This window comes from Sapajus apella, unplaced genomic scaffold (genome assembly GCF_009761245.1).
Source record: "Sapajus apella isolate SASKATOON/1434 unplaced genomic scaffold, GSC_monkey_1.0 scaffold4, whole genome shotgun sequence".
Classification (NCBI taxonomy): domain Eukaryota; kingdom Metazoa; phylum Chordata; class Mammalia; order Primates; family Cebidae; genus Sapajus; species Sapajus apella.
This window is the reverse complement of record NW_022436944.1, coordinates 8,979,715-9,004,099: the sequence shown is the minus strand read 5'-3', so window position 1 is coordinate 9,004,099 and position 24,385 is coordinate 8,979,715. Positions and strand designations below refer to the sequence as shown.

Genomic DNA, 24,385 nt, shown 5'->3' with positions numbered 1-24,385 from the left:
TATCCCAAACAAAAGTGTGGAAAGGTCCTGGGGACCTATGTGATTTGAAGATAGGTGACACTTACCCATGCTGAACATTTTGCTTTTCATTTCATTACTGAATGCCGCTTTGTTCTTGTCCAGTTTGGGGAACTGCAGTAGAACTCAGCGTATCATGCAAGGCTGAGCGTTGTTCAGAGTCTACAAGTGCTCAGTGGTCTGTGTTCTAAGATCATGGCGGTTTGCATGGTGTCATTGAAAGTCATTGTGAGCTTATCTGCTCAGGCACAGTGGGTGGCATTAGGGAATTTAGTGACAGATAAGGACAAAAATTTCCTGGGGCTGAATAACGGTGAGTTTCTAAGCACATTTTTGCTCTCATCTGGGGCTTAAATACCTTTTCTGCCCATTAGTGATGAGCCCTATTCCTCAATTGCCCTTTGCTTTTACTAGCAATACCAATTTTAAATGTTTTACTTTTGTTTTATGAGGGTATTTCCCAAGGCTGTTTTAGGAGTGGACATGACTCTGCTTGTCATAAGCGCAGCCAGGCAGTGGTGTTTTGAGTCAGCCTTTTCCTTTTCCTATACACTTTGCTGTTTCTCACCCTGGAGCGTCTTGGGCTTGGCTGGATTGAGGGGGCCGGTGGAAAACATATTTGCCTTGCAGGTGTAATTCCTCGGAGAACAAACAGCCTTTGAAACCACACACACACGTATTTTACACATGTGGGCAACTGAAAAAAAAATTAGGTTCTAATTGTTAAAGATTGAGCAGTGGTGATAGGGAGAGTGGTCCTTATTTGTATTGTGGATATTTGTGGTTATGATTAGCTTGTGGTATGTATGCTTTGCAGGTGTTTTCTCTTTTTCTGAGAAAACATCACATCTATCTCAGGAAGAAGTAGACCTATAACTCTTTATATCACATTTTATCCCCTACATGGTATCCACCGTTATTATTAGTGTGAACACCTTACTCTTTAATGAGAAAGAGTGATGTAAAAAAGCAGAAAGATCTGGGATTAGAAAGCATGGACTTGAATCCTACTGCTCCTGCCTAACAGGATGGTAACTTTTCATCTCCCTCAGTTTCCCCATCAAAGCAGAAATTGTTGGAGTATGAATCATAATGCTACCATCTATCACAGATTTACATTACCATGGGCAAGGTACAGCTGCTAAGTAATTTACCTGTTTTCTCTTTGAATCTTCCAGCATCAAGTGAGATCCTTTACCTCTGGACTGGGAAGGGCTTTCCAAACACAAAAGCCACTGACAGCATGACAGAGGAAGCAAGCTATTGACAACACTACATAACATTAACAGTTGAAACTCAAAAGAACAAATACTCACTATAAAATGTTTAAAATTCTCAGACATTTGTAGAAAAATAAGCAAGGCTAGGGATAAGTAATTCGGAGAAAAGAAAGTACAGTCACTAAAAACATTTAAATATTTACTCTCACTAGTAATCAAAGAAATTAAAATTTAAAAACATTACCTTTTGCCTATCAATTTTTTTAAAAAACTTTTTTTAAGTGAAAATGTTCCGTGTTAGCCAGGATGTAGTGAAAGCTGCACCCTCTTACATCGCTGGCGGGCATGTGGATTGGAACAGATTTTTTTTAGAGCAATGTGACAAAATGTGTCAAGAGCCTCAACAAATGTTCACACTCAGCTGATCTGGTAATTCCACTTCCAGGAACTTATCCTGAGGAAATAATCAGACATGTAGGCAGGGATTTATGTAAAGAGGCTAACTTCAGGCCAAGTGTGGTGGCTCGCGCCTGTAATCCCAGCACTTTGGGAGTCTGAGGCGGATGGATTACAGGGTCAAGAGATCAAGACCATCCTGACCAATATAGTGAAACCCCCTCTCTGCTAAAAATACACAAATTATCTGGGCGTGGTGGCGCATGCCTGTAGTCCCAGCTACTCAGGAGGCTGAGGCAGGAGAATTGCTTGAACCCAGGAGGCAGAGGTTTCAGTGAGCCAAGATAACACCACTGCACTCCCACCTGGGCAACAGAGCAAGACTTGATTTCAAAACAAACAGAAAAAAGAGGCTAACTTCCAAGTTATTTTTAATTTGACACAACCCAAATGGCTAACCATAGAGGATAACTCCATAGGATGGAATGATATGCAACCATTAAAGATTGTGTCTTATCCCTTTCTGGCTGCTCTGGAGGAAAAAATTTTAAAATGTTTTAAAATTGGGTTTTTAAAGAATATGAAGTGATACAAGGGAAATTCTCAAAATATAATAAACAACATTATATCGACTTTATAAAAAGGAATAATGCACACATATGATAAAAACTAGGAGGAAATACACTAAAATGTTAGCAATCATCTCTCTCTAAGTGGTGGGATTATGGATGACGTTTATATTCTTCATGCTTTTCTTGATTTGTTCAGTGGTAGCCAGAGAGAGAGAAAGGAGAAAGGGGGAAAGAGAGTGAATTATTGTAAAACAGTCCTCTTTAAACTGTTGATGATATAGCCAGGTGTAAAGAATTGCAATTAATGTAAATAGAAATACTTTTAAGGCCTCCTGCAATATCTGTAGCTCGAGTTAAGAAAGAGAGACATGGAATCAAGGGTATTTTCACACATTCATGCCCTGGGATTAGTGTTTTCTTTAAAGCCTGGTTCAGACCCTAGGCTAATGTCAGACCAGTGTGTTGTTGAACATTAATCATTAACATTCATGTTGCTTCTACTGATTTTATATTTGGATAGTCAGCTCTTCTCAACAGTTTTCTGCCTATTGAAGACTTTGGTGAGAAGCTCTTTTGTCTGTGATATGGATTGAGAAATAGGTTCACTGACTGTACAAAATCTGCCTGGCAGGTATAGGGATTTGAAATGAATTTGTTTTAAATAAAGATGTCAAGTGATGTGATTCTGTTTTGGCTGGACCATCCCAAGTGCCAGCCTTGCATATTTGGAAAGGTGGTTTGCTCCAATTAAGGTTTTAAGCAGTACAGTTGCAAGTGGTTAGTGAAATAAGAGACATTCTTGCTTTCCTCTATAACCTTACGGTTACTTTCTTAAAGCTTGATTTTGGGCTAGCTCAGCAAACAAAAAAAAAATACATATATATATGTGTGTGTGTGTGTATATATATATATATAAACTATGAAAGCAGTCTTTCACATTTGTAAAAATAAAAACAAAACTGTATAAAAGTAGTCTTTCACTTTTCACTTTATGGCTGTACTACATACACACACACGCACGCGCGCACACACACACACAGACACACACACACACACATGCTAGCTCCTAGTATGATGCAGTTTCATTGATAACGTGCTAAAATGGCTATCTACATAGACAGAGAAAATCGCCAGATGTGAACAGTTGAAAGAATGCTTATGGTGTCCAAGGATTAAAAAGTGTGAGAGAAAATGAGAGTAGAGATGAGGTTTCTTTGCACTAGAAGTTCTCAAACCTATTGAAATTAAATATCTGGCACTAGAGCCTGGGGCATTCTAAAGCTGCCTGTTGAAGCTGGGTCTTGGGAACCACCGTCTTAGCTGTACTTTGCTGTCATATATTTTATTCCGTGCTGTCTAATACAGTATCCACTAGCCACCTGTGATGGTTGAGCTCTTGAAATGTGGTGTGACTGAGGAGCTGAATGTTTAATATTAATTAATTAATTAATTAATGCTTAAGTTGAAATACAGATAGCCACATGAAACTCATAACTACCACATTAGACAGAGCAGCCTTAACCTATTTTATACTGTCCTTCACTTGGGAATGAAATTATTTTCAGCACACCCTTACAACAGGCTGTGCATTTTGTCGCTGTGATACAGTGATGCTCCAGAGCCTCCTACTAGGAGAATGAAGGCATCACCAGGCCTTTAGTAGCCACACCCAGTCACATGACCTGCCTTTTGTAATATAATTTGTTCAGTGTGGTCTTCAAACCCTCGCTCAGTGCATCAAATTGTACTTCTCAAAGCCTTTGTCATCTCACAAAACTAAAATTTCATCTTCAGCCTAGGATATTTGACTCATGTGGTTTGTTTTTTGTAGTAGTTTCATTTTAACTAAGGAAATCATTTTTAACCTTCTCTCTTGTTGTTTAAAGGGTTTAAAAGTTCAGCATGGTGAGTTTTTATGGGGTGTTTAATGGGAAGCCAAGCATTGTAAACATCCAAATGATCATGGTAGTGTAGTTTACCAAATCTTTTTTCTATGCACACTGACCTGACCTCCCTTCAAAATATGAAACAGATGGGTCCAATTAGAATTCTCCAGTGATTCCAGACATTTTTGTTAAGGTTTCTCACATTCTAAAACCTGGTGAGATGAAGCTAGCCCTTGAACGGAAACAGCAGTCCCCAACAAGACTGTAAGCTGCATGGAGGCAGGTGCTATGTCTGTCTTGTCCTGGGCCTTATTGTGGCATCTGCCAGCTTCCAGGGGCTGCATGTTGGCAAAGTGAACTACTGTTCTTGCCATAGAGAAAATGGGCTGGCTAAAGGGACATGTAAAGAAGAGAGAAGACAAGATCAGGGAAAGGCCGCATTTGAGATCAAAGTGATTTGATTCAGGAGAAAGTACTTGCCCTCCACAACTTTACCTATACCTAGCAGGTAAGAAGAAGAAAGATTACAATGACAAATAATCTAGCTCTATCCTGGTGAAAATCATTTAGCACCGTGATGGTGATTACTTAGACTAGAGATTAGAATGGGCTCTGAAGAACTGAAATTCAAGCCAGAAGAGACTGGTAAAATTTCAGCTTTTAATAATTCAAATGCTCTTGTGCTGCAGCCTATTTATTTGTTTTTCATCTAATGTTACAGTTCTAAGAAACTTAGCAAGTTAGACTGCCTGTGGTTGTGATATATCTGCCCACTTATCAGCATTTTTTATTTTTTTGAAATTTTAGGCACAGAAGAATGAGAGAGAGTCTATCAGACAGAAGTTGGCACTTGGAAGCTTCTTTGATGATGGCCCAGGAATTTATACCAGCTGTAGCAAAAGTGGGAAGCCAAGCCTTTCCTCCCGGTGAGTGTTCTTTTGAGCTGAATTTCTGATATACACCCCGTGGATTTTGTCACTTGAGTATTCTAATAATAAAATAGCCTTTAAATCCTCTAGCAGTTTTTTATCTTCCTTGCATAACACTGCCATCTTTATTTGGATTTTAGACAGACCCTTCCCCACTTGTTTGTTGGTTTCTTTGTTGTTGTTATTGTTATCATTGGCTCATTGGCTAGCTACTTGAGGTCAGATTTTTATATTCCATTTTTTTCTAGACCCAATACTGATTTTGTACACTGATAGAGGAATCAAGCCACATGCCTAAGCAAGCTGACTTATGTTTAGAGACATGTGGCAGACTACCAAATTTGCCATTAAGCAGTCCCAGATCACCCGGAATCACCCCTCTGATACATTTGATTGCAATAAATACTCGTAACTGAGACATACAATTCCCTTTGATCATTCAATGTTTATTACAGTTCTTAACCTGTCCTCCAGGTGGTTTTTCTTTATCTTAATTTATTTCAGGATATCATTACTCTTTATCATAATTTATTTCAGGATATTATTGGTCATTTGCATAGCTTCTAATTCCAAGTAAGATATATTTAAATTATAATTTTATCCAAAAAAAAAAAAAAAAACAGTGCTGTAGGCCAGAGTTTCTCAAGCTTTAATGTGCTTATGAATCATCTGGGGATTTTCTTAAAATGAAGACTCTGATTCAATAGATCTAGGTGGGGTTTCAAGATCTTCCATTTCTATGAAGCTCCCAGCTGTGATATTCATGCTTCCATTCCATAGGCTACTTTGATTAGTGAAAGTATAGACAGTCTGCAAAATTAGGTATTACAAATATGGATATTCTGAGTGATGAAAGCACATAAAACATTTTTTACTCAGATGAGAGTAACTGATGACCTATCAGCATTTTCATGGTCTCCCTTCACTCCCCAGATGTCTGTTTGCTTTCAGTCTTCCTTTTGGCTAAAAGCAAATATACTCTGTTAAAATACTCAGTTATTTTACCATCTTAAGCTAGGCATTGGAAACAAATTTTAGTAGTTATGCATCCATTTAACCAGCATATTTCTTCTATGTCTCTGCTTCGTGTGAGGCCTGGAACTAGGCATTTTAAAAATATCTATCTTTATTCCATCTGGTTTTCAATAAAGCTTGTACTACTGTATGATCCTGAGAGATTCTAAATCAGCAAAAATCAGAAAGCAGACACGTGCTCACACATACACCTATTTGTGAGGCACTGCAGGCAGATCAGTACATCCAAGAGCTCCAGTTTCACCAGGCAGTGTTCCAGCATCTCATCCTCAGCTGGGTGCCAGCTCTGTCTCAGAATATTCCCTTGTGTTTCTATGTATCCCTCCAGAACTAGACGGTCAGCCCTCTCCTTTCTCTTGGGAGCACCTCTTTCCCCTCTCAGTTAGATGTGGCAGAAAGTGCTCTGGCCTAGGAACCTGGAGGTCTGAGGATTAGTCCTAGTACACTTCTAATTTTGAGACTTTAACAATTTACTTAGTTTTACCATGTCCGTTTTCCTCATTTTTGTGAAATGAGAGCATTGGACCAAATCTTATAGATCTCTGCTACTGCACTCTAATATTTCCCAGAGTGCCAAAATATCTTCTTCTAGAAGCCCGGTCTCCCTGTTAAGCAATGTTGTATCCATCTGTTACAAATGAGAGGTTTTGGTTTTGAAAATCAAAGATATATATATTATATGTATAATACATATACACACATATATACCTATGTACATATATATAATCCGTATATATGTATATGCACATAGTATACATGGATGTATATGTGTCTGTGTGTATGTATGTATGTGTATACTGCACGTATATTTATACTATCCTTGTCCCACTCTCCAGAAATAGCTTTTCACTGCTCAACTCTTTCTTCTGGTATTTACTTACATATCTCTAAATAAAATGCTGTCTCCTTAGTTTTTATTTTAGCCATCAGAGTACCTACTATTAAAAAATAGGGATTTAGCTCTTTCTTAGAGCCCTCCCAAAGACTATCATCTCTTCTATTCTTCTATAGTTATTTCACAATTTAGGGTCAAGTAGCTATTTAATGTTTACGCTATTAAGACCATGCATTATTCTCACTGAACCATGTAGTAAACTATAATTACTTGAGAAATTTTATTTTCTTTGTCCTGAAATTAGAATTGCCTCCCTTTCCCCCAAGGACTGCATTTGTATTCCAATGTTTGAATATACCACAAGTTATTTGGCCACTCTCCTGATAATGGGCATTGGATTGTTTCAAAAGTTTTGCTCTTGTAAACAGTGCTACTTATAAACATTCTTGTACATGTCTTCTGCTGTACATATGCAAGAGATTCTCTTTGGTGCATACCTAGAAGTGGAATTACTAGGAAAATACATGAATGTTCACACTTAGAAGATAATGTCAAATTGTTTTCCAAAATGGTTGCAACAAGTTATACTCCTGCCAGCAATGTTTCAGAGATTCTGTGGATCCATAACATTATTGACACTTGATATTGCCAATTTCTTTTAAATTTGTGTGATTTTAATAGGTATAAAATGGTTTATATTGGGTTTATTAGCCATACTTGTTTTCTCTTCTGCGAAATATCTGTTTGGGTCCTATACCAAATTTATGTTGGATTCTTTATGCTTTTTTTTATCGACTTATCAAAGTTCTTCAGTCATGATACAAATCCTTAAATATATTGTATGAATTGCATATATCTTTTCCCAGGTTATAACTTGTTTTTCACTTTTTTAATATGTGTTTTGTGACCGTAAGTTAATTTTATGGGTTAATTTCATAGTGAATTTTATCAAACTTTTCTAATCAATGGCTTCCTGTATCTTGTATAAGAAATTTTCTTTTACCCGAAGATCCAATAGACATTCATTAGATTTCCTACCAAGAGTTGAAAGAGTTGAGTTTTAAAAGTCTGCACTCAATCAAAAGTTGATTTCTTGATATGATATGGAGAAGTCAAATTTGATTGTTTTCCTTATAGGCCATTTTTTCATCATATTTATTGAACAAACCTTTTACTCTCATATATACTGTATATTAATGGAACTATCTTCTATTTTATTGTTTCTATCCCAGCAGGAAATCTATAGTCTTAATTACAATTGTTTCCAAATAAGTTCTGATATCTGGACAGGAAAGTCCTTCTCATTATTCTTTTTCTTTACAAGTATGCTGACTGTTATGGCTTTTTTAATTCCTCTACATAAACTTTAAATAATATAATCAAGTTCAACAAAATACTGTCTCATAATTTTGGCTGTAATTGCATTGATTCTATAGACCAGTCTAGGAAGCATTACATTTTCACGTCTTTCTATCCATGAATATAGTCTGCCTCTCTATTTATTTAGATCTTATTATATATTTCTTAATAAGGGTTTATAATTTCCCATTTAGAGATATTACACATCTAGCTTTTGTTATATTTATTTCTAGATACTTGCTATTCTGATATCTTAAATTCTCTTCAGTAATGTTTTCTCATTTGCTGCTGGTGAATGGAAATGCAATTAACTTTGTATACTAGTATGATATCCAGCCACTTTGTTACTGCTCCTATTATTTCTCTACTCTCCTGTTGTTTCTAATAAAGTTATCTGTAGATTCCTTGGGATTTTTAAACAATTATATCATCTACAAATAATGACAACTTTATTTGTTTCCAATTCTCATGCCTCTGGTTTCTTTCTTTGTCTTATTGCATTGGGTAGGTACCCTAATACAGTGAAGATTAGAAATAGGAGTAGTTGGAATCCTTAACTCATTTCTCATATTAAATGAAATGTTTCTACTATTTTCCCATTTCAAATGATGTTAATTTTGTGTTTTCTTTAATGATTCTCTTTATGAGGTTAATGATGTTCCCTTCCAGTTACAACTTACAAATAATTTTGATCACGAATGGTTACTTAACTTTATCACGTTTTTTCTTCATCTGTTGAGGTGAAGAAAAAGTACAATTTTATGCTGTTAATCTATTAGATGAATTAATGAATTACATTTATAGGTTTTCAGAATGTTAAATGATGCTAGCATACCCAGTCTAACCTAACCTGGTTGGGGAGTATTATATTTTTTCAGATACTGTTGGAGTATTATAGTTTTTCAGGTACTAATATTATAATAAAATCTAAATAAATAAATTATAAATATCATTCATATTTTATTTATAATATTTTGTTTAGGATTATTAAGTTTATATTCATGATTGACATGGATCTATTGTATTCTTCTGATATTTTTGTTTGGTTTTAGTATCAGGATTATGCTGGCCTAAAAATGGGTTGGGAATTATTCCCTCTTTCATTTTGTCTAACAAAAGTTTATGTAATATATTTATGACCTGTTTCTATAAAGTTTGGTAGGACTCATTTCTCTCTGGGCCTGATGTTTATTTTATTTGCTTTAACAAGAGCTTCCATTTCTTAAGTGGTTATAATATTATACGTGCTCTTTATTTCCTCAAATTAGTTCTGATGAGTTGTATTTTTCTAGGAATGTGTCCATTTTCTTTGTTTTCAAAATTGTTGGCATGATATTTTCTCATTTCGCTGAAAGTATTCATTTTAATTAAGTTGTTTAAAATGTTTTCTTCTGATCTCTTGTCTATCATGACTTTTTCTGAGTTTATTTTTTGTTTGTTTTGCTTTCTGCCCACCAATAACTAAGTATAAGACACTAAAAACTGTTTATGAACTGTGGTTGGGGCTAGTTGGCATACCTAGCATTAAAGAATGCTTTAATCCATTCTTTAGCTCTAAAATATAAGTTCTAAGAGTGCAGGGGTTTGTCTCTATTTTGTTCACCACTGTAACTATTGCCTAAAATAGTGTCTAATACATAATCACTAAATATTTGTTGAACAAATTACTGGTGAACTTCACTTTAGAATGCCTGAAGAAGGACACAGCTCTTTCATTGGGATACATGTAATTCAAAGTATCTAGGGGTCTTTTCTCTTGGGCTATGAATTGCAGCTGAGAGAAACCCTCCAACCTCATCTTAAGGCATTTTAAACCTGGCTGCCAATGTTTTAAGACTCTAGTAGGGGAAAGCTAGGAACCATAGCATGTAAAATTTTACTTCATTTCCTTGATTTCAGTAAAGCACCTCTTTGCCACCTTAGCTCCACCTAAGCATGCTCTAGTCTCAGTCTCTTAAGACAGTAAATTTCCAGATTCTGTCAGGTCAGAGGTGGTCAGGGCAGATTGCAGGGCAAGAGGGTCCTTTCAGGTGTTAAATCAATCCTTCTTTGTGTTCAGTCCTACTTCACTCCCCTGCTTTCACAGGTACCTGAGCACTTCCAGGATTCTGCAGTGGAAATGCCTGTGCTTCCTCTACCCACCTTCCCTGTGGGCACATAGTAGATTGAGGTAGTTGAGTCAAATACCCCCCACCCATCTGCATATTATCTTCCAAAATTTCATCAAAATCTCTTGCATGCTGTTTCCATTTCCTTTTTCTTTGCCCATGTAGATTTATGCCTTCTTCTTTTCTTTAATATTACTTTAGTAGGATTTCAGAAGTGAGAGTAGTTACTTGTGCTCAATATGCCATGGTTAACTAGAAGGCTTTTACGATTTTTAATAGCAGAAATATGTCGACTAAAACCCTGTGTGGAAACCCACTCCTTGGGTTCAGGAGGACTGAAGGAGAGGGACTGGGATACTCTGCCCAGAAAATGTGTCCCCCATCCTAGTTGCCCCTTTCCAACCCTCCCCTTTGGTACCTCTCTCTCCATCCTTCCTCTACAAGTCCCTGAAGCCTACCTAAAACTCTTCTGGTAGAGCAGAATTTGAAAATCGCTGAGTCATCTGCTCCCTGCAAAGACAACAGCTATCTAAACACATATGTATTTCACAGTAGCTCATAACAAGCTACACTTGTTGACTCACCATAAGGAAGATTATTTATATCCTGTTCCTTCTGATACTTTCATCTCCACATTCTGGGATGAGATCATCCTCTGAGACCATGATGACTGAGAACACGATCTCTGTCAGAATGATGGTTAATAATGAGACTAAATGTTTCTAAGAAATATCACTTTGTCCCTGTAAATTTAAAGTTTGCCAAGACTGACTGTCATCCTTCTAATCAGTAATAATGTAGGATAAAATTCTTGAAAAGCCATTAGGTAACTTACAGAAAGCCTATCATTTTTTATGCCTTCCTTCAAGGTTTACCTCTAGTATTATAAAATAGTACACAATTTCAACAGTGTAATAAGATTTTAAGTGGATCTTTTGAGGAGTAATAAGGTTAAAACCAGGTATATCTGACATGAATGTACTACTCTGAAGAACTCAACGCCCAATTTTAAATGAGGCTGAAGATTAAAATTAGTTGACCATGCAATGGATTCCTAAATGGTAAACTACTTTTTAAGGCAGAGCCTACTGAGGTGAGTGGGATCTTTGGCAAATGAGTAGAATTCTTTTTATGTTTTTTTAAAAGTTGTATATTTGCCTGTAAAAACTAACTTCATACACAGTATGTGAGAAATTATCAAGTAACATGAGGGTCTGGGAAAACTGGAGTTTCAGCTGTTCCTGTGAGCGTGAGTTCCTCTCAGTTGTCTGTTGGGTTTTAGCCCCACTGGATTTTTCTAGATGTTACTATCTCTTAAAGCACTTCGTAAGAGTGACAAGCTATTAAATCAAAGCTAGGCTTACAATAATCCCACAAAGACATTTCATGCCTAATACTGCAGCAAAATAATATTTGATGTTGCTTCGTAACTCAACTAATTAAATTTGACTTATACTGAAATGAGGCAAGGGAGTGTCATTTTTTTCTTTAAAATTTGCTAATCCACACATTATCAGCCTTTATCCAACTGAAACTGTATAACGTTTATCATTTTTTCTGTTTAAAAGTGTTTCTGTAAAAAGTTTTTTAAAGCTTGAAAAGAATTGAGAAAAATGAATTATCTGTTTTTGAAATAAGGTTTCTAAGAACCTTAGTCATATTAGGTTTAGTAATATTCTTGAAAAAATATTTTTCTATTATTACTAGTATAGCACTTTCCTATAAAATATGTTTTCATTGGGCAAACTATCAGTTAGCATTATATTTCAGCTTATGAGCTTATATAGCTTAATGTATTAAAAGAGTAGAAACAGGCTTAGCTGCTGTGGGAACACAAGATAGAATAGTCATTATTAATAGATATCTAGGTAATCTTTTATTTCTCAAACATTACAACCTGACCTAATATTGTGGAGAAAACTTTCTCTGCCTTCTTTCTCCTTTTCTCCAAGTAATCACAAAATAAATTTGATTCTCACCTCTCTTCTTCTTACCTTGCCACAAGAGAGATCTTATTTACATACGTATAAATATAAATACAGTAGAATACAGTCTTTTTTATAAAGTATGCAATGGGATGATGTAACCTAAAATAGGCTATTCCATTTTTCTCCAAACACTGAAGAGTATGAAAAACAGAAATTCCTCAGAGAATTTTGAGCAGTCACTTTGAATGATTACTGTTTAGTTAACTCAACCATTCTAACATCCCCCAATCAAAACTCATTTTTTTCATGGTCTTATAGATTTATTGGTAAATGGCTGAGACAAGGCCAATAATGGACACCTGCCATCTCCTTTTGTGTTTGGGCTGGAGGGCAAGGAGTGGGGGGCACCCTAACCAGGGAGCTGTTATCAACTAGACCAATAACACTGAATCCAGAAAGACTTCAGAGAAATAGGATTCACAGGCGCTTTAAAACTGAGGAACTGGGAACCTGTATATACAATCTGCCACAGACTCACAGGTTGAACCAGAATCATTTTGCCAAGAAAGTCGGTCATCCTTTTGTCTCGAAAGTCAATCATCCTTTTGTCTCTAACAATAATAACTTTTGTATACTTTTCTGGAAGAAGTAAGCAGAATGGTTATATCTGCCCAGTGTTAGTGAGGAAAGAGGTCATCTTGTTCCAACTCAGTGAAATTGCCCATCTGTGGCATCTTTCTTGAAACAATAGGTACATTCTCTAGCAACCTACTTATAACATGCAACATAGCTTTAAAATTTCATATTAATGTCATGCATATGTACTAAAGAGTTGCTTTAAAAACGCTTCATATAAGTAGTTCCAAGGTGTGTGTCATTGCAAATGGTAGCTTATGACTAATTTTTTTTAATACTATTTGAAAAACCCCTGAGTAATCTACAAAAAAAACTATCATCTTTTATGCCCTCCTCCAAGGATTATTTCCAGTATTCTAAAATATTATACAATTTCAAAAGTGAAGCAAGATTTGAAGGATCTTTTGAGGAGTAATAAGATTAAAATGGCAAAACAAATTTAATTATGTAAGCAATTCTTCTCCTTCACAAACCTTAAAGAAAAGCAAATTGGTATTTGTGAAATTTTCTTTGTCTAATAAATAGCCTCACTTTACAATAACGCCAATGACCCTGGTTTAATTAGGTGCAATTAATTTTGTGCAAGCTGAATTTGACATCTTGCTAGAGGCATAACCAGCTGTACCCTGTCTTATGAATTTTTTTTTATCACCAATGAGAATTCAATTGCCTGAGCTATTGCAAAAGAGGGGGAGGTGGAAAGAAAAAGACCACAGGGCTGCATTTTATATTTAAAAATGGCTCTAGTGGACAGCTGAATGTTTAATTAAAAGAACTTCCAGGAATTATTTTTCATTGGTGCATCACCTTTGACAAACTATGATGACTTTATTATTGCAGTTTGCATTCTCTTTGGACAGTGGTCCCACACATGTATCTAGACACACAGAGCTCATGTGACAGGGCTTCATTGAGAGTGTGCAAAAGCATTCACTGCTGCTACAAGACATTCTCAGTGACTGCAGGTGAGCCATGTCATCTAAGGTATAACACCATCCTTTTACTCAATCCTGTTGTAACATTTTGTGTCCTGCTTGGATTGTTCTCATTCAGATTATTGCATGCATTAAAAACCCATGGAAGGCCAGGCACAGTGGCATGTGCCTGTAGTCGCAGCTGCTCAGGAGGCTTAGATGGGAGGATCCCCTGAGCCCAGCAGCTTGAGGATAGCCTAGGCAACACAGCAAGACCTTGTCTCTTAACAAAACAAAACAAACCATGGAAGAGATTTCTGATGAGAACAGAAACCATTAGTACAACCAACAGATTACAAAGAGGAAAATAAGATCCAATGGCTATAATTTGTGAAATGTTTTCTAAGTGGACAGAATATTTATGTATGGTGTTAGAAAATCAGTGTCATTGAAAACACTATAAAAAGCTCAGATCCTGCCATATCTGTCCCTCATTCTTCCAGTCTCTCTGTTTCTCTCACCAGAGACAATCACTGTTCCAGGATTTGTATTTGTTCCACCACCATCTATCATGAGATGGTATATCCACAAGCTCTGTTAATCACCGTGCTTTTTCACTCATCAGCAGGTTTCAGGTCTGTTCACTAGGCAGGCAATGTAGCATGGTGCACCGGTAGGAGCAGGGCATTGGCAGCCAGAGGCCCTGGCTTGAAATCTTGACTCTGACACTTATTAGCACTTAATAATGACTTCACTTGTGGCTCAGTTTCCTTGTCTGTAAAATGGGGCAGTAACTGTGTCAACTTCATGGGGTTACTGTGAGAAAGACCAGTTAAGCACTCAGAAGGGTGCCTGGACGAGAGTCAGTGCTGCATAGGTAGGTGCTACGACAGTATTTCGTTATCCTTTTTATTTACTCTTAGACACTATTGATTGTAAAACAAATAGTTCTTTTATGTACCACGAAGAAAGAAAAACCACTGCCATTTTAACAGTGGCACATGCCTTCTTAATACTTAGAGTTTTTATTTTAGTTATTGAAAGTCTCATTTTATACTTGTTTGGACATGTGCTTTTATCATATGTCTTTTGTGCACACCAAAGAAGAAGAAAGGGTGAAATACGTTGGCAAAAGTAGTCCTAAAACTTTTTCACGTTTACAATCCAGCTCTCCACTTAACCACTTTACCTGAGGGTTGTCATGTCTCAGCTTTTGGGCCATCAGGAGATGGAGAACATTACCTTCCAAGCCATCGTCCCTCCATCTGCAGGGTTTGGTGCTGGAGCTCTGCTGTTCTTATCCGAAGGCATGAGTGGACAACCAGTGCCCACCTCTTCCTTGGGGATTTTTACCTGGTTTGTTGGCTGATAGGGTTAACTACTGCAATCATGCCACCACCTACCTGAGGTACAGCAACTGAAATACATCCAAATTTTAGGCCGGGCGCAATGGCTCATGCCTGTAATTCTGAGCACTTTGGGAGGCCAAGCTCACCTGAGCTCAGGAGTTCGAGACCAGCCTGGCCTGGCCAACATGATGAAACTCCCAGTTTCTATAAAAATACAAAAATTAGCCAGGCATGGTGGTGGGCGCCTGTAATCCCAGCTACTTGGGAAGCTGAGGCAGGAGAATCACTTAAACCCTGGAAGCAGAGGATGCAGTGAGCCGAGATCATGCCGTTGTACTCCAGCCTGGGTAACAAGAGTGAAACTCCATTTCAAAAAAACAAATGAAGACAACAAAATGTAAATAACCATGCTTCATAGAATCAAAAATACAAAAATTAGCCAGGCATGGTGGTGGGCACCTATAATCCCAGCTACTCAGGAGGCTGAGGCAGGAGAATTGCTTGAACCCTGGAGGCAGAGGTTGCAGTGAACCGAAATCATTCCATTGCACTCCAGCCCGGGTGACAGAACGAAACTCCATCTCAAAAAATGAAAATAAATAAATAAATAAATAAATACGGCAAAATGTAAATAACCATTCTTCATAGAATCAATGCAATGCTATGATCCACTGCATTCTTTCTCACAACTGCTTAGAATTCAGACAGTCACAAACTAAATCATGAAAGCCAATGTTTTTGAGATGAAGCTTACCATGGAACCAAGCCTAAATGGCGGCCCTAAAATGTTTTTAAACATGAACATAAATGTGGTAAAAGGAGTGCTTCATTGGTCAAAAGAGTAAAATAATTTGCAATTAAGATTTCCGCCTACTTTGGTGTATACCTCAGAAACACTCACAGGCACTGACTGTCCGCTGCCATGTTTTTACCCCGTCTGCATGAACATTTTCAGAAGTCTGGAAGGGGAAAAGTATTTTCTCGAACCTTCATTGCTTCAATAGCCAAAACTCGTTAGCAGGTGGGGCAGATAGAAGTTTAAACTCTGTCTGGGCTGAGCGGAATAAATAGGCAGCCTGGCTTTAAAAATACATTTAAATTTATATCAATTACGTTAGAGTCTATAATTTACTGCAGATCCAAGGGGAGAATGAGCTCGAGACTGGATTGAGGAGGGATGTCAACAGTTGAATCAGAGTCCATCCACAGAAATGTTCACTTATAAAGCATGTTTCTTGCTGCCCACGGATCTCCCACCACCCCCAGCACCCTGCCAAAAACGGAAGCCCAGCCTGACTCATGTGTGAGTCAGTCCCTGCATAGACACGGCTGAGTCAGACACACAGCCATCCTCTGCCAGCTGTCAAACACTGATCTACTCACCTTTTCTCCAACACACAAATGCGAATCATAAACTCAGTCATGTTCTTTCCTTTTCTTTTTTAAATTCCTGCCAAGGCTGGGCGCAGTGGCTCACGCCTGTAATCCCAGCACTTTGGGAGGCCAAGGTAGGTGGATCCCCTGAGGTCAGGAGTTCAGGATCAGCCTGGCCAACATGGTGAAACTCCTTCTCTAATAAAAATACAAAAAGTAGCTGGGCGTGGTGGTTGGCATCTGTAGTCTGACCTACTTGGGAGGCTGTGGCAGGAGAATCACTTGAACCCAGGAGGCAGAGGTTGCAGTGAGCCGAGATTGCACACTGTACTCCAGCCTGGGCAACAGAGTGAGACTCTTTCTCAAAAAAATAAAAATAAATTCCTGCCAAATGCCCATATGTAGCACCTCAGAGGTGCTCAAAAAAGGAAAATCCAAAGCCAACTGAATCTCTTTCACCACAAAAAAAAAAAAGTACATTTCCTGACATTTTTTTCTATGCATGTATCTCCATATTTTTGTTTATAAAATTGGAATCATAGCAGAGGTACTATTTTTAGCCTACTTTCTTTCACTTAACAGTACATTGGAAACTTTCATCCAATCTAATAATATTGGATTAATCTTATTCATAAGATTCATCCAATCTAATAATATTGCACTAATCTTATTCATAAGATTAGTATTTCTACTAGCTGCAGAATAACCCATCATATATTTCACCATAATATACTTTATCAATCTTTTAATGTGAGGCATTTAAGTTGTTGCCAGCTTTTTGTTTTTGTTTGGTTTCGTTTTGCTTTCTTTTTTTAAAATCTTTCTTCTCTTTTTTTGCTACCATTAATGAATTTATTTTATTCTTTTTAAAGTGCCCTGACATCTCAAGACGGACTTTCCTAAAGTACCACCAGTGTTGTGCTAGTGTGTAATTTAACCTCCCTGAGGCTTTGTTTTCTCATACGTGAAACAGGATTAACAGTGCCGACTTCATGTGTACCTGAGAGTTAGAGGTAAAATAGTAAAATGCCTGGCACACAGTAGATGCTCAAAAACAGTAACTTTTTATTTCAGAATACAGATTACTTGGAAATTACTTGGCCTTATTTAAGATGGAAGGAGATAACATTTGGTGCCTACAGGAGATGGCTGTTTTATTTCTAGTATCAGAAGAGGCCTCGTTCTGATCTTTCATTCACGCTAGAGAACATTTCTGTTGAAAATGCATTTTCCCAACATTAAGATCCTATAATTCCAAATTTAATTACATGAAAGTGGTCATTAGTGAAGGAAATGGACACTGATGTAGAATTAGAACCAACAGCTGTCTGAGGAATGCAAGTATTTATAGCTCTCTGGAGAGTTGGGTTAGGATACGGGGGGATGCTTCTCCAAAGAAAAGCTGGTGAGTGGTAGTTTCCCTTTTCTATTATTTGCCTGAGTCAGTGAGGAGATTCTGTGGCCATGTGGTACCACAGAATGGCTAGTGTTCTTACCAGCCATCATGTGAACATGTACAGATGGAAGGGTTCAGAACTAGTCTTAGAAGAGCAAGCAGAAAAACGAGAGTATGCCTAAGATTAGGAGGAGAAAACCCAGAGAGGGCCATTCACACTCCAGCTACCTTCGGAGCTGCATTCGTCAGCTTCTGCTGAGGACGTCAAACACCTGAGTCCTGTAAGGTGTGGGGTCAGGACAGGGTATAAAGAGACATCATGTCTTCTCCAGTCCTCTCTTTGGCATATGGTTAGAAACTACCCTTAGCTTCTGTGGGCACGTAAGTACTGGAGGGTCAGCTTTTCTCTCTCTCCTGCATTTATTCCCCCAGACTTCAGTTCACCAAGACCTCCTTCCTTCTGCAGTTCCCTGTTCTTTCACTCTTCTGGTTAACGCTTTATTAATGTCTGGTTAGCAAAAGCATTTTTACATATATAAGACAGGGAGATTCTACTAAGTGTTTCTTAAGGTCCCTTCCGATGCTCTGTGTATTCCACGTTTCTATTTATACATTGTAATTTAATGATCCAAGCACTTGGTATCTGTTAGAAGACCAATTTTTTATTTGCATCCACTTAATATACGGGCCATGAACCATAAAATGCCTTCAGGAGCTAAAAAGAAACATATGAGTGAAGTAGTGCAGATAAAAAGCAATAGAGAATACTGGGGACTGCAGCAAATGAGAAAGTGTGTGCTCTGGCTGAAGGGGACAGCAGTTTCTCAGCACCAGCCTATTGGTGCCATGAAATTTACGGAACTATTGTTGCCTGATCATCAAATGAATGAATGAATGAGTGAATGCATGCATGCATGTAACTCTTTTTTCTCTCCCTTATATTGTTATAAAAATCATTTATAGTCCTTGTGTGTGTGATGATTTATGTTGGACCAGCAATATTTGCTAAAATATAGCATGTATTTTCATAACAAATATTGGGAAGCAGAAACTTTGCCTTTCCTTTTTTTTTGTTTTTTTTTTTGTTTGTTTGTTTGTTTTTAAGTAGTAATAGGCATTTCTGTAACTCTCATGGTAAATATCAACATGGAGCAGTCAGTAGGGAAAAGAAGGGAAAGGGGCAGAATTTGCAGGATGGGAAAAGTATTTTACAATTTGCAGGGAGTAGCAATACTTCATTTTAACCTAAATGAACAGATTTTATAGAGACATCATCACACATGCAGTACATCTAAAGCTTACCCAAACCTCAATTATTCTCACATTCTTTCTTCATGACAGATTCTCAGAAAAATGAAATGTGTTTATAGCTTCCCTTGAGTAGTTACAATCCATATTTTATGTTTCATCACTTTTGAAATTCTCATGAAACAGAAAAAGATATGGTATAAAAATATGGGTGATTCTTCATTACATATAAAATCTTTGAATAATGCATCAAAGATCCTTTAAAATAAATGGAAATAATATATTTTAATGACCCAGCCACAAACTAGTTGGGGGATATTGAGTAATGAATGGCATAGCAGGACCAATGGCTCTCATGCCACACTGGTTATAGGCAGATAATGAGCAATGCATGTTTGAAATCCCTGGCATATGGGAAATTCCCTTTCACTCTGTTTCCTAAGGAAAGCCATACAATTGCTTTGAAATTATAAGCACGTATAGGAGGCATATGCCCTTTAAAATTATATTGCCAGATACAGAAAGGATCTAATAAATCCAAACCTGAGGTTATGTGCAGTATAAGGGAAAGGCCACTGGATTCTAAAATCAGAAGTCCAGCCTGTAGCCTCTTGCTTTGTGACCCTATGCCAGTAACCTATTGCCACAATGATGATGCATAATTAAAAAAAAAAAAAGCCACCCACATCAGTAGCATGCAGTGTTCAACCTTTATTTCTACTTAGGATCCTATAGGTCAGCCGGGTGGTTCTGATCAGAGCTAGGCTTGGACAAGCTTACTCATGCATTTGGGGTCAGCTACAGGTTGGTGAGGTGTCTTTACTGCTCTTGGCTGGGCTCTCACATGTGTCTAGGGCTTCCATTGAGACAACTGGTGGGTGAACTCTGCTACAAAGTCACACCGCCAGCAGGCTAGCCTGGACCTGTTCTGAGGGTAGTGGCAGGGCTCCCTGAGGGGGATACTAGAACACCCTCACTTCCTCTGCATTCTACTGGCAAGGACAAGTTTCAAGGAGTCCTAGGGCTAGGGAAATAGACTCCACTTCTCAATGGGAGAAGCTACAGAGTCACATTACAGAGGAGATGGTATAAGAAGAGGAAGAATTGAGACCATTTTTATAAAGAGGCTGTTGCAGGTCTGGGGCAAGTGATTTGACTTCTCGGTTGTAATGATATCTTGCCTGTAATCCACAGGTGATTATACAGCCTATGGAGAGAATGTAAGTGAACATACTTTAAAATTCAATGCATCAGTTCAAGTGAAGTATACTAAGGTGCTGTGGTCAGGGGATAAAAATCTTACCAATGAATCTTAAACATTTATATGTAGATACTAGTGGTCTTAAGCACGTGCTGGGAGATTCCCATCCCTAAAATCAGAGAAAAGCAGTAGTTCCAGGCTTCAGAGCTGGCCTCAGACCAGCCCAATCTCGGTCATTCCAACCCAAAGCCAAGAACAAAGGCCAATGCACAGTGGCCACTGCTCCTCTAGAAGTCACCAGCAAACTTTAGGGCCATGCCATTGTTTCTCCCAGGGAACAAACTGCTCTTGTCCTTGTGTTTTGAAAGAAATATTACCTTTATACAAAATCATATTACCACTTGGCTGAGTTTTTGAGATGTTCTCTTTGCAGTTAAAAACTTTTCATCTCAGCCAGGTGCAGTGACTCACACCTGTAATCCCAGCACTTTGGGAGGCTAAGGCAGCCAGATCATGTGAGGTCAGGAGTTCAAGACCAGCCTGACCAAGATGGTGAAACCCCGTCTCTACTAAAAATTCAAAAATTAGCCGGGCATGGTGGCAGGAACCTGTAATCCCAGCTACTAGGGAGGCTGAGGCAGGAGAATCACTTGAACCTGGGAGGCGGAAGTTACAGTGAGCCAAGATCATTCCACTGCACTCCAGCCTGGTGACAGAGCAAGACTCTGTATCAAAAAACAAAAACTTTTTATCTCTGCCATCCTCTCAATTTCTGTGCATATTTTAATAGTATCCCTGGTAACAGTCATTGGAAGCCAGCACACGCGTTTTCTAAATAACAGCCTTCCTCACTGTAAATGCCAAGCTGACGTGGTTGCTCTGCAGCCTCCCGACCAAGTGCCCTCCTGCTCCTGGCCAGTAGGCACTGTCACACAGAGGCCACTCCTGCTCACATTGAGATGTCCAAAAGACCTACTTAGTCTTTATCTCTTCATGTTTCTGGGCATTCTCCATCAAGGACACACTCTTTCCAGACCCCTGGTGCCCCCTGTCAGTAGCTCCAGGCAGCAGTGTTGTTTTTAATTGCCTTGTGGTGTGTAAGGGAGAAGAGGCTTCTAGGATAACCAGGACGGACCTTTCAAAAATAAAATCAACAGGCAAGGCTGACTTCCAGCAGCCTTTGCACAGTGCTCTGCTAAATGCCACTAGAAACATCAAGTAACCTTGAATTGGATACCTTGAAATTATATCTGTAATTAACAAGATGAGGATCATGTTTTATTTTCACCTCAGACTGCTTGAGAGATCTAGGTAAATTAGGACCCCTGCAGCCTGAATATTGCAAGACTGGTTATGAGGGCGGCCAGATACACTGCCGTGTGAGGGACAGAGTTCCCAGGAATTTCAGTTTTTCAAATGTGAGCCTCAAGAACAGCCATGCCTCCCAGGGTGAGCAGGGTCCTGGAAAAGGGGTTATTTGTTCTTTCATCCTGGACACAGAGGTCATCAGCAGCCCCAGGTGGCCTCATGCATCCATTCAGATTGCTTGGGAACTGTGGCTGAGTTTCACCGAGAGCCGACTTCATCCTAAAATCCTCTTAAAGGCTAAAGGCAAACAAATCCTTCTTGAAACCTGAGCCTGTTTTAAGATGTCTTTACTAAAATCCCCCCTGAACCATTAGCTGTTATGTCATATAATTTCCTTTTCCTGAGAGTAACGTTCTTGGTGATTACCACTATAAGGAATTATGTCTCACCCTATAAGAAGCTCTCCTCAGTTTCCCATGGGGATAATGTGGTACTAAGGCGATTTTCTGAATTTCTACCTGAGGCGTTTTTTTTTTTTTTTTTTTTTTGCACAGACTACTCTAAATCCCCCCAACCCTTTTCTTTCTTTTTTTTTTTTTTTTCTTTCCTGAGTTAGACTCTCTGGGATGTTTGATATAAGTCTGGGTTAACCCTTCAAAAAGAAGTCAGCTTGGCAGCAGGACAACAAAATTTATAATCAAACTTTCTTCTGAGTGAAAATGTATATCTCTGGACACTGTAAACTTTATTTTTCTTTGTATTTTGTATTGGGGGTTATTTTATATTTTTTAAATCTGTGTATCCAGTAGCTAGACACTTCTTCTCAAGTCTTAATTCAGTAAATAGAAAATGCAACATAATCCTAGATTCAAATTAGGGTTTGTTTTTAACATGTGTCTGTTTTTATTTGCAGTTTTTTCCCATCATCTTTCAACCCATGGATCTTGAGTTTTTTTTATTATGATTTTATTTATTTTATTTTATTTTTTTTGAGACAGAGTCTCACTCTGTCACCAGGCTGGAATGTAGTGGCGTGATCTTGACTCACTGCAACCTCTGCCTCCCAGGTTCAAGCAATTCTCCTGCCACAGCCTCCCAAGTAGCTGGGACCACAGGGGCAAGCCACCATGCCCAGCTAATTTTTTTGTATTTTTTTTTTTTAGTAGAGACAGGGTTTCACTATATTGGTCAAGATGGTCTCAATCTCTTGACCTCATGATCCACCTGCCTTGGCCTCCCAAAGTGCTGGGATTACAGGCGTGAGCCACAATGTCTGGTCGAGTTTTATTATTAAAAGGGGTTTGATTTTATTTTTTTACACCAACAGGCATTAAAATTTCTAAACCTGTATGAAATCAAAGGGTAACCTGAACATGTTAGATTTCTGCAGGAAAAAAAAATGTGTGTGTGTATGTGTATGTATATGTGTGTGTATATGTGTGTGTGTGTCTAAGTATGTATATCCAATGGATAAAAGTTAAAAGGAGGCAAATCCCAGCTCAGTAGAAAAACAAGCTGCCTAATAGACAATGTGCTGTCTCAGAGAGTTGTCTCAGGGATTATTGTGACAGGATAAGCGGTATTAGAGTAAGTGACTTTAGAGAGTCACTTCACCTCTCAGATTCTATGTTCCTTTTGTTTAGGTTTTCAATAAATGGAGAATGGAGAGCAACTAACATGTACAGGTCACTTGCCCTGCACTAAGCTCTGAACGAACTCTTTTAATCCTTTCTGCATAACATTAGGTTGGCTACTATTCAACCTATTTTACAGATGTGGAAACTGAGGGTCATAGGGCTTTTGTAATGTGCCTGGAGAAAGAAGTAAGGATTCAGAACCTAAGTTCAGCTGACTCCAAGCACCTTCAGATGATCAGAGTGGGGTATGCTGCTTTCTAACCCCTAGCTCTGGGCTTGGCTCCCCTTGCGTGTGCCTTGAGGGTGGGGAGCGAATAGAGCTGGGCAGACTGACGGAACGGCTGCATTTTCTTACAGGGAACGTAAGCTGGGACTTTCAGTAATTATGGAATTTAACAATAGGTGGCAGTGCATACCCATAACAATTATGGTATCTGTGTTAAATCAGATTTTCTCTTTCTGGGTTCTGTGTTGTTTTCAATAAAAGAAGCACTTTAAATGAATGATCTGAGCAATTTCTAAAAAGCATTCCTATCATTGGAGTTGAAAAGTCAAATCTCAGGTAAGTTGTTCCTGGTGTTTGTCCCTATGGCAGTAATAATGCCAGAGAAATTCAGCATCCTCTGCCCTAAACCTGGCTTAGATTAGCTTCCTTGGGATCTCTTCTTGCTTAGGAGCCTCCTCTGCCTTTTCTTTCCCTAAGCTTACATAGAGACTGGGGCTACGAGGAATGCTAGAAAAACTACTTCTTTAAAAACGCTTTATCACCAAACAGTATTGAAATGTGTTCAGCTTCTTCAAAAGAAGGCTAGGATAAAACGTTGGCTGTGCAGTCTGTCCTGCATGTGGCAGCTACGTGGCCGGGTTACCTTTTGTGACTGCTTCCACTTCCGACAACCTCCGCCCTGAAGCTTCAGGATTCACCACATACACAGTGGCTTCCTGGGGTCTCTGTCCCTGGGGTTCTGTGTGCAGGAGGCAGTCTGCAGAACCTTGCTGCCTACTCAGGCTGTGCCTTTCTGCCTGGGTTTGGGGC

The 24,385-nt window shown here is 38.4% G+C and overlaps 1 protein-coding gene across 13 annotated transcripts in view; it reads left to right on the top strand.

Moving 5' to 3' along the window:
* LOC116539304 (schwannomin-interacting protein 1) overlaps positions 1 to 24,385 on the top strand; it is a 785,902-nt gene that overhangs the window by 749,881 nt on the left and 11,636 nt on the right. For all 13 annotated transcript variants that reach the window (XM_032262121.1, XM_032262100.1, XM_032262110.1 and 10 more), the window contains one exon: positions 4,900 to 5,018. In XM_032262121.1, coding sequence (XP_032118012.1) covers positions 4,900 to 5,018 — 119 coding nt within the window. The remainder of the gene's footprint in view (positions 1 to 4,899; positions 5,019 to 24,385) is intronic.